This window comes from Heptranchias perlo, unplaced genomic scaffold, assembly GCF_035084215.1.
Source record: "Heptranchias perlo isolate sHepPer1 unplaced genomic scaffold, sHepPer1.hap1 HAP1_SCAFFOLD_184, whole genome shotgun sequence".
Taxonomy (NCBI): Eukaryota; Metazoa; Chordata; class Chondrichthyes; order Hexanchiformes; family Hexanchidae; genus Heptranchias; species Heptranchias perlo.
The window spans coordinates 222,297-239,426 of record NW_027139120.1 but is presented as its reverse complement, the minus strand read 5'-3'; the positions used below and the strand labels follow the sequence as shown (position 1 = coordinate 239,426).

Here is a 17,130-nt window from a genome sequence, read left to right as displayed (position 1 = left end):
TATCAGGTTGATAACACAAGTGAGAACCAGGCTGAATATAGAAAGTTCAGAGGGGAAGTGAAAAAGGAAATAAGAGGGGCGAAGAGAGAGTATGAGAATAGACTGGCGGCCAACATAAAAGAAATCCAAAAGTCTTCTACAGGCATGTAAACAGTAAACGGGTAGTAAGAGGAGGGATGGGGCTGATTAGGGACCATAAAGGAGATCTACTCATGGAGGCAGAGGGCATGGCCGAGGTACTAAATGAGTACTTTTCATCTGTCTTTACCAAGGAAGAAGATGCAGCCAGAGTCTCAGTAAAACAGGAGGTAGTTGAGATACTGGATGGGCTTAAAATTGATAAGGAAGAGGTACTAGAAAGGCTGACTGTACTTAAAGTAGATAAATCACCCGGTCCGGGTGGGTTGCATCCTAGGTTGATGAGGGATGTAAGGGAGGAAATTACGGAGGTACTGGTCATAATCTTCCAAACATCCTTAGATACGGGGGTGGTGCCAGAGGACTGGAGAATTGCAAATGTTACACCCTTGTTCAAAAAAGGGTGTAAGGATAAACCCAGCAACTACAGGCCAGTCAGTTTAACCTCAGTGGTGGGGAAACTTTTAGAAACGATAATCTGGGACAGAATTAACAGTCACTTGGACAAGTGTGGATTGATTAAGGAAAGCCAGCACAGATTTGTTAAAGGCAAATCGTGTTCAAGCAACTTGATAGAGTTTTTTAGATGAGGTAACAGAGAGGGTTGATGAGGGTACTGCAGTTGATGTGGTGTATATGGGCTTTCAAAAGGCATTTGATAAAGTGCCGCATAATAGGCTTGTCATCAAAGTTGATGCCCATGGAATAAAAGGGGTAGTGCCAGCGTGGATACAAAATTAGCTAAGTGACAGGAAACAGAGAGTAGTGGTGAATGGTTGTTTTTCGGACTGGAGAGAGGTGTACAGTGGTGTTCCCCAGGGGTCGGTGCTGGGACCACTGGTTTTCTTGATATATATTAATGACTTGGACTTGGGTGTACAGGGCACAATTTCAAAATTTGCAGATGACACAAAACTTGGAAAGGTAGTGAACAGTGAGGAGGATAGTGATAGACTTCAAGAGGCTGGTGGAATGGGCTGAGACATGGCAAATGAAATTTGACGCAGAAAAGTGTGAAGTGATATATTTCGGTAGGAAGAACGAGGAGAGGAAATATAAACTAAAGAGTATAATTCTAAAAGGGGTGCAGGAACAGAGAGATCTGGGGGTATATGTACACAAATCATTGAAGGTGGCAGGACAGGTTGAGAAAGTGGTTAAAAAAAGCATATGGGATCCTGGGCTTTATAAATAGAGGCATAGAGTAAAAAAGTAAGGAAGTCTTTTAAAACACTGGTTTGGCCACAACTGGAGTATTGTGTCCAATTCTGGGCACTGCACTTTAGGAAAGATGTGAAGGCCTTAGAGAGGGTGCAGAAGATATTTACTAGATGATTCCAGGGATGAGGGACTTTAGTTACGTGGATAGACTGGAGAAGCTGGGGTTGTTCTCCTTGGAACAGAGACAGTTGAGAGGAGATTTGATCGAGGTGTTCAAAATCATGAAGGGTCCAGACAGAGTAGATAGAGAGAAACTGTTCCCATTGGTGGAAGGGTCAAGAACCAGAGGACATAGATTTAAGGTGATTGGCAAAAGAACCAAAGACGACATGAGGAAAAACTTTTTTACACAGCGAGTGGTTAGGATCTGGAATGCACTGCCCGAGGGGGTGGTGGAGGCAGATTCAATCATGGCCTTCAAAAGGGAACTGGATAAGTACTTGAAAAGAAAAAAATTGTAGGGCTACAGGGATAGGGCGGGGGAGTGGGACTCTTGGGGAGTGGGACTCTTGGGGAGTGGGACTCTTGGGGAGTGGATTGCTCTTGCATTGAGCCAGGACGGACTCGACGGGCTGAATGGTCTTCTTCCGTGCTGTAACCTTTCTATGATTCTATGAAACATGTGCTCGGGGAGTAAAAAGTCTCCTTGAAGAAGAAAGTTGGCCTAAGTTTAGATAGCTGGCCAGATCGCAGAGTGTGTCCAAGAATTGTCAATTTTGTTTCTCGGCCCCTCAATGAGTCAATGTGCCATATTGTTCTTATTTATGGAGACGGACTAAAGTGAAATTGTATTAGGGTGAGATTTGCTAGAATTCTTACTCTACATTCACTAACTGGCTATAATAGGGAGCAGCTTAACAGTTTGTATCGGCCCTTGTTTCATTAAATTGCTAATCAGTCCATCTCTTGTAAGATTGTAGAAGTCCAGGTGAAAACATGTGCAAGGATCACGCTATCCAGTTCATGTAACAAGGGGGTCTCAGTGTTCGACCATTATCCCTCTATTGCATGGTGAAAGTACATAGTTGATTGTGAGGGACACAGGTCTGCTTACAGGAGAAATTGATGGTGCTAACCCTAGAGAATATCAAAGGCAGACTTGAAATAGGAACAGGAGGAGGCCATTGTGCCCCTCAAACTTGTTCCGCCATTTAATTAGATAATGACTGATCTGTATCTTAACTCCATCTACCCGCCCTGGTTCCATATCCCTTAATACCCTTACCAAACAAAAACCTATCAATCTCAGTCTTGAAATTTTCTATTGACCCCCAGCCTCAACAGTTCTTTGGGGGAGAGAGTTCCTGATTTCCACTCCCCTTTGTGTGAGGAAGTGCTTCCTGACATCACCCCTGAACACCCTAGCTCTAATTTTAAGGTTATGCCCCCTTGTTCTGGACTCTCCCACCAGAGGAAATAGTTTCTCTCTATCTACCCTATCAAATCCTTTAATCATCTTAAACACCTCAATTCGATCACCCCTTAATCTTCTGTACTCGAGGGAATATAAGCCTAGTCTGTGCACCTGTCCTCATAATTTAACCCCGTTAGTGCTGGTAACATTCTGGTGAATCTGCACTGCACCCCCTCCAAGGCCAATATATCCTTCCTGAGGGGCAGTGCCCAGAACTGAATGCAGTATCTCCAGATGTGGTCTAACCAGAGCTCTGTACAGCTGGAACATAACTTCCACCCCTTTGTATTCCAGCCCTCAGGAGATAAAGGCCAACATTCCATTAGCCTTTTTAATTTTTTGTACCTGTTCACCAGCTTTTAGTGGACCCCTAAATCTCTCTCCTCATCCACTGTCCCTAAAGGCTTCTCACCGTTTAGATGATCTAACTTTCTTTGGTCCAAAGTGGATGACCTCACACTTCCCCACATTGAACTCCATCTGCCCCAGTTTTACCCACTCACTGAATCTCTCAATGTCCCTTTACAACTTCCTGCTCCCATCTACACTATTTACTCTGCTGCCTAACTTAGTGTCATCAGTAAACTTAGATATACGGCTCTCTATTCCTTCCTCCAAGTCATTTATTAATATAGTGAAAAGCTGTGGCCCCAGTACAGATCCCTGCGGGACATCACTAGTCACATCCTGTCAATTTGAGTCCATACCCATTATCCCTACTCTCTGTCTCCTGCCTCCGAACCAATTCCCTATCCAAGCCAATGGTTGCCTCCAATTCCAAACGCTCTCATTTTTGTTAACAGTCTCTTAATGTGGAACCTTGTCGAATGCCTTCTGGAAGTTCACATAAATAACATCCAGAGACACTCCCTTACCTGCTTTAGTTACCGCCTCAAAAAATTCAACTAGGTTCGTTAGACATGATTTACCCTTCACAATTCCACACTGGCTCTCTCTGGTCAGCTCATATTTGGCCAATGCTCAGTCAGTCTGTCCCTCAACAGATTCTCGTCACTTCCCCACAACCGATGTTAGACTAATACGCTTAGAATTTCCTAGTTTTTCTCTCTTACCCTTCTTAAATAGTGGGGCGACATTGGCAACGTTCCAATCCAAGGGGACAATTCCTGAATCAAGAGTTTTGGAAGATCGTGACTAACGTGAACATCGATGCAAAGTAGCTGTTTAGTAAGTCTGCCGTTTCCTGCTTGAAAGCACTCTCTGATCACTCTTCACCGTGTTTCAGACGTCCCATATTCACCCCAGTGCATCCCATTCCATTTCTCCTGACAGATTTTGGAGAGGTCATTTTTCCTCTCTATTTTACTTTTGATTAATTTGTTAAAAAGTTTAAGATTCTGTTTGTTTAGTTTGCTGATCCTAAGAATGTATTGATTCTACATGCTCAGTATTACACCTTGAAAGGTGGTCCAGGTGCCCGAATCAAAGTGCTGTTGAACAAACTCCAGTTAATCTGTTTGAGCTCTTCCCTGATTTCTTTGAAGTTTTTAAGCTAAATTTGGTGCAGGGCAATAAAACATGACCGTGCACACGTGTGAAATAGTTCTCTCACACGTTGAATGGCTGCCCACATACATGTGCAAATGGAAACAGATCCACTCATCCATGTACTGAAACCTTCCTTTAAATCGAACAGTCAGCTGACCGACACTCTGAACACCTCGACCTTTCCTGATCGATATTCTGAATACCTCGACCTTTCCTGACCGACACTCTGAACATCTCGACCTTTCCTGACCGACACTCTGAACACCTCGACCTTTCCTGACCGACACTCTGAGCACCTCGACCTTTCCTGACTGATATTCTGAACACCTCGACCTTTCCTGACCGACACTCTGAACATCTCGACCTTTCCTGACCGACACTCTGAACACCTCGACCTTTCCTGACCGACACTCTGAACACCTCGACCTTTCCTGACCGACACTCTGAACATCTCGACCTTTCCTGACTGATATTCTGAACATCTCGACCTTTCCTGACCGACACTCTGAACACCTCGACCTTTCCTGACCGATATTCTGAACACCTCGACCTTTCCTGACCGACACTCTGAACACCTCGACCTTTCCTGACCGACACTCTGAACATCTCGACCTTTCCTGACCGATATTCTGAGCACCTCGACCTTTCCTGACCGACACTCTGAACACCTCGACCTTTCCTGACCGACACTCTGAACATCTCGACCTTTCCTGACCGACACTCTGAGCACCTCGACCTTTCCTGACCGATATTCTGAACACCTCGACCTTTCCTGACCGACACTCTGAGCACCTCGACCTTTCCTGACCGACACTCTGAGCACCTCGACCTTTCCTGACCGATATTCTGAACAGCTCGACCTTTCCTGACCGACACTCTGAACATCTCGACCTTTCCTGACCGATATTCTGAGCACCTCGACCTTTCCTGACCGATATTCTGAACACCTCGACCTTTCCTGACCGACACTCTGAGCACCTCGACCTTTCCTGACCGATATTCTGAACACCTCGACCTTTCCTGACCAACACTCTGAACACCTCGACCTTTCCTGACCGACACTCTGAACACCTCGACCTTTCCTGATCGACACTCTGAGCACCTCGACCTTTCCTGACTGACAATCTGAACATCTCGACCTTTCCTGACCGACACTCTGAACACCTCGACCTTTCCTGACCGACACTCTGAACACCTCGACCTTTCCTGACCGATATTCTGAACTTCTCAACCTTTCCTGACCGACACTCTGAACATCTCGACCTTTCCTGACCGATATTCTGAACACCTCGGCCTTTCCTGACCGACACTCTGAACATCTCGACCTTTCCTGACCGATATTCTGAACACCTCGACCTTTCCTGACCGACACTCTGAACACCTCGACCTTTCCTGACCGATATTCTGAACACCTCGGCCTTTCCTGACCGACACTCTGAACATCTCGACCTTTCCTGACCGATATTCTGAGCACCTCGACCTTTCCTGACCGATATTCTGAACACCTCGACCTTTCCTGACCGACACTCTGAGCACCTCGACCTTTCCTGACCGATATTCTGAACACCTCGACCTTTCCTGACCACCTCGACCTTTCCTGACCGACACTCTGAGCACCTCGACCTTTCCTGACCGACACTCTGAACATCTCGACCTTTCCTGACCGACAGTCTGAATCATAGAATCATAGAAGTTTACAACATGGAAACAGGCCCTTCGGCCCAACATGTCCATGTCGCCCAGTTTATACCACTAAGTTAGTCCCAATTGCCTGCAATTGGCCCATATCCCTCTATACCCATCTTACCCATGTAACTGTCCAAACGCTTTTTAAAAGACAAAATTGTACCCGCCTCTACTACTGCCTCTGGCAGCTCGTTCCAGACACTCACCACCCTTTGAGTGAAAAAATTGCCCCTCTGGACCCTTTTGTATCTCTCCCCTCTCACCTTAAATCTATGCCCCCTCGTTATAGACTCCCCTACCTTTGGGAAAAGATTTTGACTATCGACCTTATCTATGCCCCTCATTATTTTATAGACTTCTATAAGATCACCCCTTAACCTCCTACTCTCCAGGGAAAAAAGTCTCAGTCAATCCAACCTCTCCCGAAAAGTCAAACCATCAAGTCCCGGTAGCATCCTAGTAAATCTTCTCTGCACTTTTTCTAGTTTAATAATATCCTTTCTATAATAGGGTGACCAGAACTGTACACAGTATTCCAAGTGTGGCCTTACTCATGTCTTGTACTTCTTCAACAAGACATCCCAACTCCTGCATTCAATGTTCTGACCAATGAAACCAAGCATGCTGAATGCCTTCTTCACCACCCTATCCACCTGTGACTCCACTTTCAAGGAGCTATGAACCTGTACTCCTAGATCTCTTTGTTCTATAACTCTCCCCAACGCCCTACCATTAACGGAGTAGGTCCTGGCCCGATTCGATCTACCAAAATGCATCACCTCACATTTATCGAAATTAAACTCCATTTGCCATTCATCGGCCCACTGGCCCAATTTATCAAGATCCCGTTGCAATCCTAGATAACCTTCTTCACTGTCCACAATGCCACCAATCTTGGTGTCATCTGCAAACTTACTAACCATGCCTCCTAAATTCTCATCCAAATCATTAATATAAATAACAAATAACAGCGGACCCAGCACCGATCCCTGAGGCACACCGCTGGTCACAGGCCTCCAGTTTGAAAAACAACCCTCTACAACCACCCTCTGTCTTCTGTCGTCAATCCAATTTTGTATCCAATTGGCTACCTCACCTTGGATCCCGTGAGATTTAACCTTATGTAACAACCTACCATGCGGTACCTTGTCAAAGGCTTTGCTAAAGTCCATGTAGACCACGTCTACTGCACAGCCCTCATCTATCTTCTTGGTTACCCCTTCAAAAAACTCAATCAAATTCGTGAGACATGATTTTCCTCTCACAAAACCATGCTGACTGTTCCTAATTAGTCCCTGCCTCTCCAAATGCCTGTAGATCCTGTCCCTCAGAATACCCTCTAACAACTTACCCACTACAAATGTCAGGCTCACCGGTCTGTAGTTCCCAGGCTTTTCCCTGCCGCCCTTCTTAAACAAAGGCACAACATTTGCTACCCTCCAATCTTCAGGCACTTCACCTGTAGCTGTCGATGATTCAAATATCTCTGCTCGGGGACCCGCAATTTCCTCCCTAACCTCCCATAACGTCCTGGGATAGATTTCATCAGGTCCGGGAGATTTATCTACCTTGATGCGCGTTAAGACTTCCAGCACCTCCCTCTCTGTAATATGTACACTCCTCAAGACATCACTATATATTTCCCCAAGTTCCCTAACATCCATGCCTTTCTCAACCGTAAATGAACATCTCGACCTTTCCTGACCGACACTCTGAACATCTCGACCTTTCCTGACCGACATTCTGAACATCTCGACCTTTCCTGACCGATATTCTGAACTTCTCAACCTTTCCTGACCGACACTCTGAACATCTCGACCTTTCCTGACCGACACTCTGAACATCTCGACCTTTCCTGACCGATATTCTGAACTTCTCAACCTTTCCTGACCGATATTCTGAACATCTCGACCTTTCCTGACCGATATTCTGAACACCTCGACCTTTCCTGACCGATATTCTGAACACCTCGACCTTTCCTGACCGATATTCTGAACTTCTCAACCTTTCCTGACCGACACTCTGAACACCTCGACCTTTCCTGACTGATATTCTGAACACCTCGACCTTTCCTGACCGATATTCTGAACACCTCGACCTTTCCTGACTGATATTATGAACATCTCTACCTTTTTTTACTGATATTCTGAACACACACGCCCAGCGAGTTCAATGCTTTCCCGATAAATTCGGCCAATATGAGAGGCTCTTATCATTGGGTTAGTCAGCCCTTTCCTGTTCCAGTTATATCCCTGCACATCACTGCAGCGACCCCACTGTAGGGCGACCCCACTCCCACTGTAGGGCGACCCCACTGTAGGGCGACCTGACTGTAGAGCTGAATAACCAGCTTGGTGGTCACCAGGTGTGTCATATCCTGCACCAGGCACCTGAACCACTCTGCTCTCACTGCTGTATGGTGAAGGAGTAAATCTGTATTTTTCCTGCAGTTTGGCCGGTGGAGAACTCTTTGAAAAGATCATTGATGAAAGTTTCAGTCTAACAGAGGTGGACGCAATGGTGTGTGTAAAGCAGATCTGTGAGGGGATTCATTACATGCACCATATGTATATACTGCACCTGGACCTGAAGGTACGTTCCCAGAACTACTCAAAGCCGGCTCACAGCGATTGATGATTTATACGGTCTGTACATCACTTGAATGAGAGGGTTTTCATTCGGCCCATCCTACGAGCCCTTGATATACCCGATCACAGTTTTGGAGTCTTTTACGATGTTTTCACAATCTGCAGGGTGTCAGTGTCGACATTCTTTATCACCTGAAATCTGCAGCTAGCAGGACGCTGTGATTAACAAGATCCCAACTCTCTTACTGCACAGCCTCGTGCAATACTCCCACACACTCTAAATATATAGAGACATTACCCAGACCAGGTGGCAACACCAACAACAACATGCATTTATATAGCGCCTTTAACATAGTAAAACATCCCAAGGTGCTTCACAGGAATGTTATCAGACAAAATTTGACACTGAGCCACATAAGGAGATATTAGGACAGGTGACCAAAAGCTTGGTTGAAGAGGTAGGTTTTAAGGAACGTCTTAAAGGAGGAGAGAGAGGTAGAGAGGGGGAGAGGTTTAGGGAGGGAATTCCAGAGTTTAGGGCCTAGGCAGCTGAAGGCACGGCCGCCAATGGTGGAGTGATTAAAATCGGGGATGCGCAAGAGGCCAGAATTGGAGGAGTGCAGAGATCTCGGAGGGTTGTAGGGCTGGAGGAGGTTACAGAGATAGGGAGGGGCGAGGGCCATGGAGGGATTTGAAAATAAGGATGAGAATTTTAAAATTGAGGCGTTCCCGGACCAGGAGCCGATGTAGGTCAGTGAGCACAGGGTGATGGGTGAATGGGACTTGGTGCGAGTTAGGATACAGGCAGCAGAGTTTTGGATGAGTTCAAATTTTTGGAGGGTGGAAGATGGGAGAGCAGCCTGGAGAGCATTGGAATAGTCCAGTCTGGAGGTAACACAGGTATGGATGAGGGTTTCAGCAGCAGATGAGCTGAGGCAGGGGCGGAGACGGGCGATGTTACGGAGGTGGAAGTAGACGGTGTTGGTGATGGAGAGGATCTGGGGTCAGAAGCTCATCTCAGGGTCAAATAGGACGCCAAGGTTGCGAACAGTCTGGTTCAGCCTCAGAGAGTGGCCGAGGAGAGGGATGGAGTCGGTGGCTCGGGAACGGAGTTTGAGGCGGGGACCAAAGACAATGGCTTCAGTCTTCCCAATATTTAGGCAATGAGAAATCACATTAGAGATTGGCAAAATCAGACCAACTGTCTAAGTCTGATCATAGATTGTCTAAATCAGATCAGAGATTGTCTAAATCAGACCACGGATTGTCTAAATCAGACCACGGATTGTCCAAATCAGACCACGGATTGTCTAAATCAGACCACGGATTGTCCAAATCAGACCACGGATTGTCCAAATCAGACCACGGATTGTCCAAATCAGACCACGGATTGTCCAAATCAGACCACACATGGTCCAAATCAGATGAGAGATTGTCAAAAACTTATTAAAAATTGTCAAAATAATATCAGAGATTGTCCAAATCAGAACAGACTGTTCAAATCAGACCACAAATTGTCAGAATCAGACCATAGATTGTTTAAATCAGACAACAGTTTGTCAAAATCAGATAAGAGATTGTCCAATTCAGACCACAGACTGTTGAAATCAGAAAAGAGATTGTCTAAATCAGACCACAGGTTGTGCAAATCAGACCACGGATTTTCAAAATTAGCCCAAAAGACGTAGATTAACTAGTACTCACAGTACTGCTCTCCGATATACCTCATATCCCTCACTGTACCACTCTGATCTACCCAATACCACTCACTATAACACTCTGATAAACACATGCCCCTCAATGTAATACTTTGATATATCCCACACCCCTCACTGTACCACTCTGATCTACCCCATACCCCTCACTACAATACTCCAATATACCCAACGCCCCTCAATGTGACACTCAGATATACCCCACCGCTCATTGTCACATTTGGATATACCACACACCCCTCACTGGAAACTCTGATATACCCCACAATCCTCACTGTAACTCTCTGATATATCCCACACCCCTCACCATAACAGTCTGATATACCCCACACCCCTCACTATAGCAGTCTGAAATAAACCACGCCCCACACTGTAACACGCTGATATATCCCACACCCTACTCTGTAACAGTCTAATATATCGCGCACCCCTCACTGTAACACTCTGATATACCCCACACCCCTCACTGTAACACTCTGATATATCCCACACCCCTCACTGTAATAGTCTGATATATCCCACACCCCTCACTGTAACAGTCTGATATATCCCACACCCCTCACTGTAATAGTCTGATATACCACACCCCTCACTGTAACATTCTGATATATCCCACACCCCTCACTGTAATAGTCTGATATATCCCACACCCCTCACTGTAATAGTCTGATATATCCCACACCCCTCACTGTAACAGTCTGATATATCCCACACCCCTCACTGTAATAGTCTGATATACCCCACACCCTCACTGTAACATTCTGATATATCCCACACCCCTCACTGTAACACTCTGATATATCCCACACCCCTCACTGTAACAGTCTGATATATCCCACACCCCTCACTGTAATAGTCTGATATACCCCACACCCTCACTGTAACATTCTGATATAACCCACGCCCCACACTGTAACACGCTGATATATCCCACACCCTACTCTGTAACAGTCTAATATATCGCGCACCCCTCACTGTAACACTCTGATATACCCCACACCCCTCACTGTAACACTCTGATATATCCCACACCCCTCACTGTAATAGTCTGATATATCCCACACCCCTCACTGTAACAGTCTGATATATCCCACACCCCTCACTGTAACAGTCTGATATATCCCACACCCCTCACTGTAATAGTCTGATATACCCCACACCCCTCACTGTAACATTCTGATATATCCCACACCCCTCACTGTAATAGTCTGATATATCCCACACCCCTCACTGTAACAGTCTGATATATCCCACACCCCTCACTGTAATAGTCTGATATACCCCACACCCTCACTGTAACATTCTGATATATCCCACACCCCTCACTGTAATAGTCTGATATATCCCACACCCCTCACTGTAACAGTCTGATATATCCCACACCCCTCACTGTAACAGTCTGATATATCCCACACCCCTCACTGTAATAGTCTGATATACCCCACACCCCTCACTGTAACATTCTGATATATCCCACACCCCTCACTGTAATAGTCTGATATATCCCACACCCCTCACTGTAACAGTCTGATATATCCCACACCCCTCACTGTAATAGTCTGATATACCCCACACCCCTCACTGTAACACTCTGATATATCCCACACCCCTCACTGTAACAGTCTGATATAACCCACGCCCCTCACTGTAATAGTCTGATATATCCAACACCCCTCACTGTAACAGTCTGATATATCCAACACCCCTCACTGTAACAGTCTGATATATCCCACACCCCACACTATAATAGTCTGATATACCCCACACCCCTCACTGTAACATTCTGATATATCCAACACCCCTCACTGTAACAGTCTGATATATCCCACACCCCACACTATAATAGTCTGATATACCCCACACCCCTCACTGTAACACTCTGATTTACCCCACACCCTCACTGTAACAGTCTGATTTACCCCACACCCCTCACTGTAACACTCTGATATATCCCACACCCCTCACTGTAACACTCTGATATATCCCACACCCCTCACTGTAACATTCTGATATATCCCACACCCCTCACTGTAACATTCTGATATATCCCACACCCCTCACTGTAACATTCTGATATATCCCACACCCCTCACTGTAACATTCTGATATATCCCACACCCCTCACTGTAACACTCTGATATACCCCACACCCCTCACTGTAACACTCTGATATACCCCACACCCCTCACTGTAACATTCTGATATATCCCACACCCCTCACTGTAACACTCTGATATATCCCACACCCCTCACTGTAACACTCTGATATATCCCACACCCCTCACTGTAACACTCTGATATATCCCACACCCCTCACTGTAACATTCTGATATATCCCACACCCCTCACTGTAACACTCTGATATACCCCACACCCCTCACTGTAACACTCTGATATATCCCACACCCCTCACTGTAACACTCTGATATAACCCACAACCCTCACTGTAACATTCTGATATATCCCACACCCCTCACTGTAACACTCTGATATACCCCACACCCCTCACTGTAACACTCTGATATATCCCACACCCCTCACTGTAACATTCTGATATATCCCACACCCCTCACTGTAACACTCTGATATATCCCACACCCCTCACTGTAACAGTCTGATATACCCCACACCCCTCACTGTAACAGTCTGATATCCCACACCCCTCACTGTAACACTCTGATATATCCCACACCCCTCACTGTAACAGTCTGATATACCCCACACCCCTCACTGTAACACTGTGATATATCCCACACCCCTCACTGTAACATTCTGATATATCCCACACACCTCACTGTAACACTCTGATATATCCCACACCCCTCACTGTAACATTCTGATATATCCCACACCCCTCACTGTAACACTCTGATATATCCCACACCCCTCACTGTAACACTCTGATATATCCCACACCCCTCACTGTAACACTCTGATATAACCCACAACCCTCACTGTAACATTCTGATATATCCCACACCCCTCACTGTAACACTCTGATATACCCCACACCCCTCACTGTAACACTCTGATATATCCCACACCCCTCACTGTAACAGTCTGATATACCCCACACCCCTCACTGTAACATTCTGATATACCCCACACCCCTCACTGTAACACTCTGATATACCCCACACCCCTCACTGTAACACTCTGATATATCCCACACCCCTCACTGTAACACTCTGATATAACCCACACCCCTCACTGAAACATTCTGATATATCCCACACCCCTCACTGTAACACTCTGATATACCACACACCCCTCACTGTAACACTCTGATATACCCCACACCCCTCACTGTAACATTCTGATATGCTCCACACCTCCCATTGTAACATAGAATGTACAGAACAGAAACAGGCCATTAGTCCCAACTGGTCTGTGCCGATGTCCATGCTCCACATGAGCCTCCTCCCTCCCTACTTCATTTAATCCTATCAACATATCCTTCTATTCCTTTCTCCCTCATGTGTTTATCCAGATTCCCCTTAAATGTATCTATGCTATTCGCCTCAACTATTCCTTGTGGTAGCAAGTTCCACATTCAAACCACCCTCTGAATAAAGAAGTTTCTCCCGAATTCCCTATTGGATTTATTAGTGACTATCTTATATTTATGGCCCCTAGTTCTGGTCTCCCCCACAATTGGAAACATCTTCTCCACGTCTACCCTATCAAACCCTTTCACAATCTTAAAGACCTCAATCAGGTCACCCCTCAGTCTTCTCTTTTCTGGAGAAAAGAGCCCCAGCCTGTTCAATCTTTCCTGATAGGTCTAACCTCTCAGTTCCAGTATCATTGTACTAAATCTTTTTCCACCTTCTCCACTGCCTCTATATCCTTTTTATAATATGGAGACCAGAACTGTTCACAGTACTTCAAGTGTGGTCTAACCAAGGGTCTATACAAGTTTAACCATACTTCTCTGCTTTTCATTTCTATCCCTCTGGAAATGAACCCAGTGCTTTGTTTGCTTTTTTATGGCGTTATTAACCTGCGTCGTTGTTTTTAGTGATTTGTGTATCTGTACCCCCAGATCCCTCAGCTCCTCTACCCCATTTAGACTCTTATTATCCCAGCAATATGTGGCCTCCTTATTCTTCCTACCAAAATGCACCACCTCTCACTTATCAATATTCGAATTCATTTACCAATTACACTCCCACTCTGCAAGTTTATTAATGTCTTCCTGTATTTTGTCACAATCCTCCTTTGTATTAATTATAATTCTATATACTATATAAGCTTCTTGAGTGTTGTTGGAGCTGGACTCATCCAGGCAAGTGGAGAATATTCCATCACACTCCTGACTTGTGCCTTGTAGATGGTGGAAAGGCTTTGGGGAGTCAGGAGATGAGTCACTCGCCGCAGAATACCCAGCCTCTGACCTGCTCTCGTAGCCACAGTATTTATATGGCTGGTCCAGTTAAGATTCTGGTCAATGGTGACCCCCAGGATGTTGATGGTGGGGGATTCGGCGATGGTAATGCCTTTGAATGTCAAGGGGAGGTGGTTAGACTCTCTCTTGTTGGAGATGGTCATTGCCTGGCACTTATCTGGCGTGAATGTTAATTGCCACTTATCAGCCTCAAGCCTGGATGTTGTCCAGGTCTTGCTGCATGCGGGCTCGGACTGCCTCATTATCTGAGGGGTTGTGAATGGAACTGAACACTGTGCAATCATCAGCGAACATCCCCATTTCTGACCTTATGATGGAGGGAAGGTCATTGATGAAGCAGCTGAAAATGGTTGGGCCTAGGACACTGCCCTGAGGAACTCCTGCAGCAATGTCCTGGGGCTGAGATGATTGGCCTCCAACAACCACTACCAATTATATTAGTTTATCAATTACCTCATCCCTTTCTATCTTCAATGTCTTTATATCTTTTTTGATCTCTTCTTCTAATGTCATATCCACCTTGTTAGTCACCCGGGTAAATACTGAGGCAAAGTAATTATTTAATATTTCTGCCATTTTGCTGTCATTACCCGTGAGTTTATCTTGTGTGTCCCTCACTGTAACACTCTGATATACACCACACCCTTCACAGTAACAATCTTTGATTTAGGAACTGCTTACAATGCCACCAATCTTTGTGTCATTGGCAAACTTAGATATGAGACTTTCTATGCCTTCATCTAAGTCGTTAATAAATATTGTGAATAATTGAGGCCCTGCAGGACTCCACTAGTCACATCCTGCCAATGTGAGTACCTACCCATTATCACCACTCTCTGTCGCCTTTCGCTCAGCCAACTTCCTAACCATTTCTATACTTTTCCCTCGATTCCATGGGCTTCTATCTTAACTAACAGTCTCTTATGTGGGACTTTATCAAATGCTTTCTGGAAGTCCATATAAATAACATCCATTGACATTCCCCTGTCCACTACTTTAGTCACCTCTTCAAAAAATTCAATCAGGTTTGTCAGGCACGAGCTACCTTTCACAAATCCATGCTGGCTCTCTCTGATTAACTGAAAATTTTCGAGGTGTTCAGTCACCCTATCCTTAATTATAGACTCCAGCATTTTCCCCACAACAGATGTTTGGCTAACTGGTCCATAATTCCTCGGTTTCCCTCTCTCTCCATTCTTAAAAAGCAGAGTGACATGTGCAATTTTCCAGTCGAGAGGGACAGTTCCTGAATCTAGAGAACTTCGAAAGATTATAGTTTTCTAGAAAGATTATGGGATAGATATATACCATACCCCTCACAGTAAAAATCTCTGATATAGACCTCACCCCTCACAGTAAAAATCTCTGATATCCACCTCACCCCTCACAGTAACAATCTCTGATAAACACCACACCCCTCACAGTAACAATCTCTGATATCCACCACACCCCTCACAGTAACAATCTCTGATATCCACCACACCCCTCACAGTAACAATCTCTGATATAGACCTCACCCCTCACAGTAACAATCTCTGATATAGACCTCACCCCTCACAGTAACAATCTCTGATAAACACCACACCCCTCACAGTAACAATCTCTGATATCCACCACACCCCTCACAGTAACAATCTCTGATATACACCACACCCCTCACAGTAACAATCACTGATAAACAACAAACCCCTCACAGTAACAATCTGATAAACACCACACCCCTCACAGTAACAATCTCTGATATACACCACACCCCTCACAGTAACAATCTCTGATATCCACCATACCCCTCACAGTAACAATCTCTGATATACACCACACCCCTCACAGTAACAATCTCTGATATACACCACACCCCTCACAGTAACAATCTCTGATATACACCACACCCCTCACAGTAACAATCTCTGATATCCACCATACCCCTCACAGTAACAATCTCTGATATACACCACACCCCTCACAGTAACAATCTCTGATATAGACCTCACCCCTCACAGTAACAATCTCTGATATACACCACACCCCTCACAGTAACAATCTCTGATATCCACCATACCCCTCACAGTAACAATCTCTGATATACACCACACCCCTCACAGTAACAATCTCTGATATCCACCATACCCCTCACAGTAACAATCTCTGATATAGACCTCACCCCTCACAGTAACAATCTCTGATATACACCACACCCCTCACAGTAACAATCTCTGATATCCACCATGCCCCTCACAGTAACAATCTCTGATATCCACCATACCCCTCACAGTAACAATCTCTGATATAGACCTCACCCCTCACAGTAACAATCTCTGATATACACCACACCCCTCACAGTAACAATCTCTGATATCCACCATGCCCCTCACAGTAACAATCTCTGATATCCACCATATCCCTCACAGTAACAATCTCTGATATACACCACACCCCTCACAGTAACAATCT

The 17,130-nt window shown here is 45.3% G+C and overlaps 1 protein-coding gene across 1 annotated transcript in view; it reads left to right on the top strand.

Moving 5' to 3' along the window:
• LOC137309850 (myosin light chain kinase 2, skeletal/cardiac muscle-like) overlaps window positions 1-17,130 on the top strand; it is a 251,228-nt gene that overhangs the window by 37,757 nt on the left and 196,341 nt on the right. Inside the window, exon 5 of the mRNA XM_067977865.1 lies at window positions 8,419-8,560. Within this exon, the coding sequence (XP_067833966.1) occupies window positions 8,419-8,560 (142 nt within the window). The remainder of the gene's footprint in view (window positions 1-8,418; window positions 8,561-17,130) is intronic.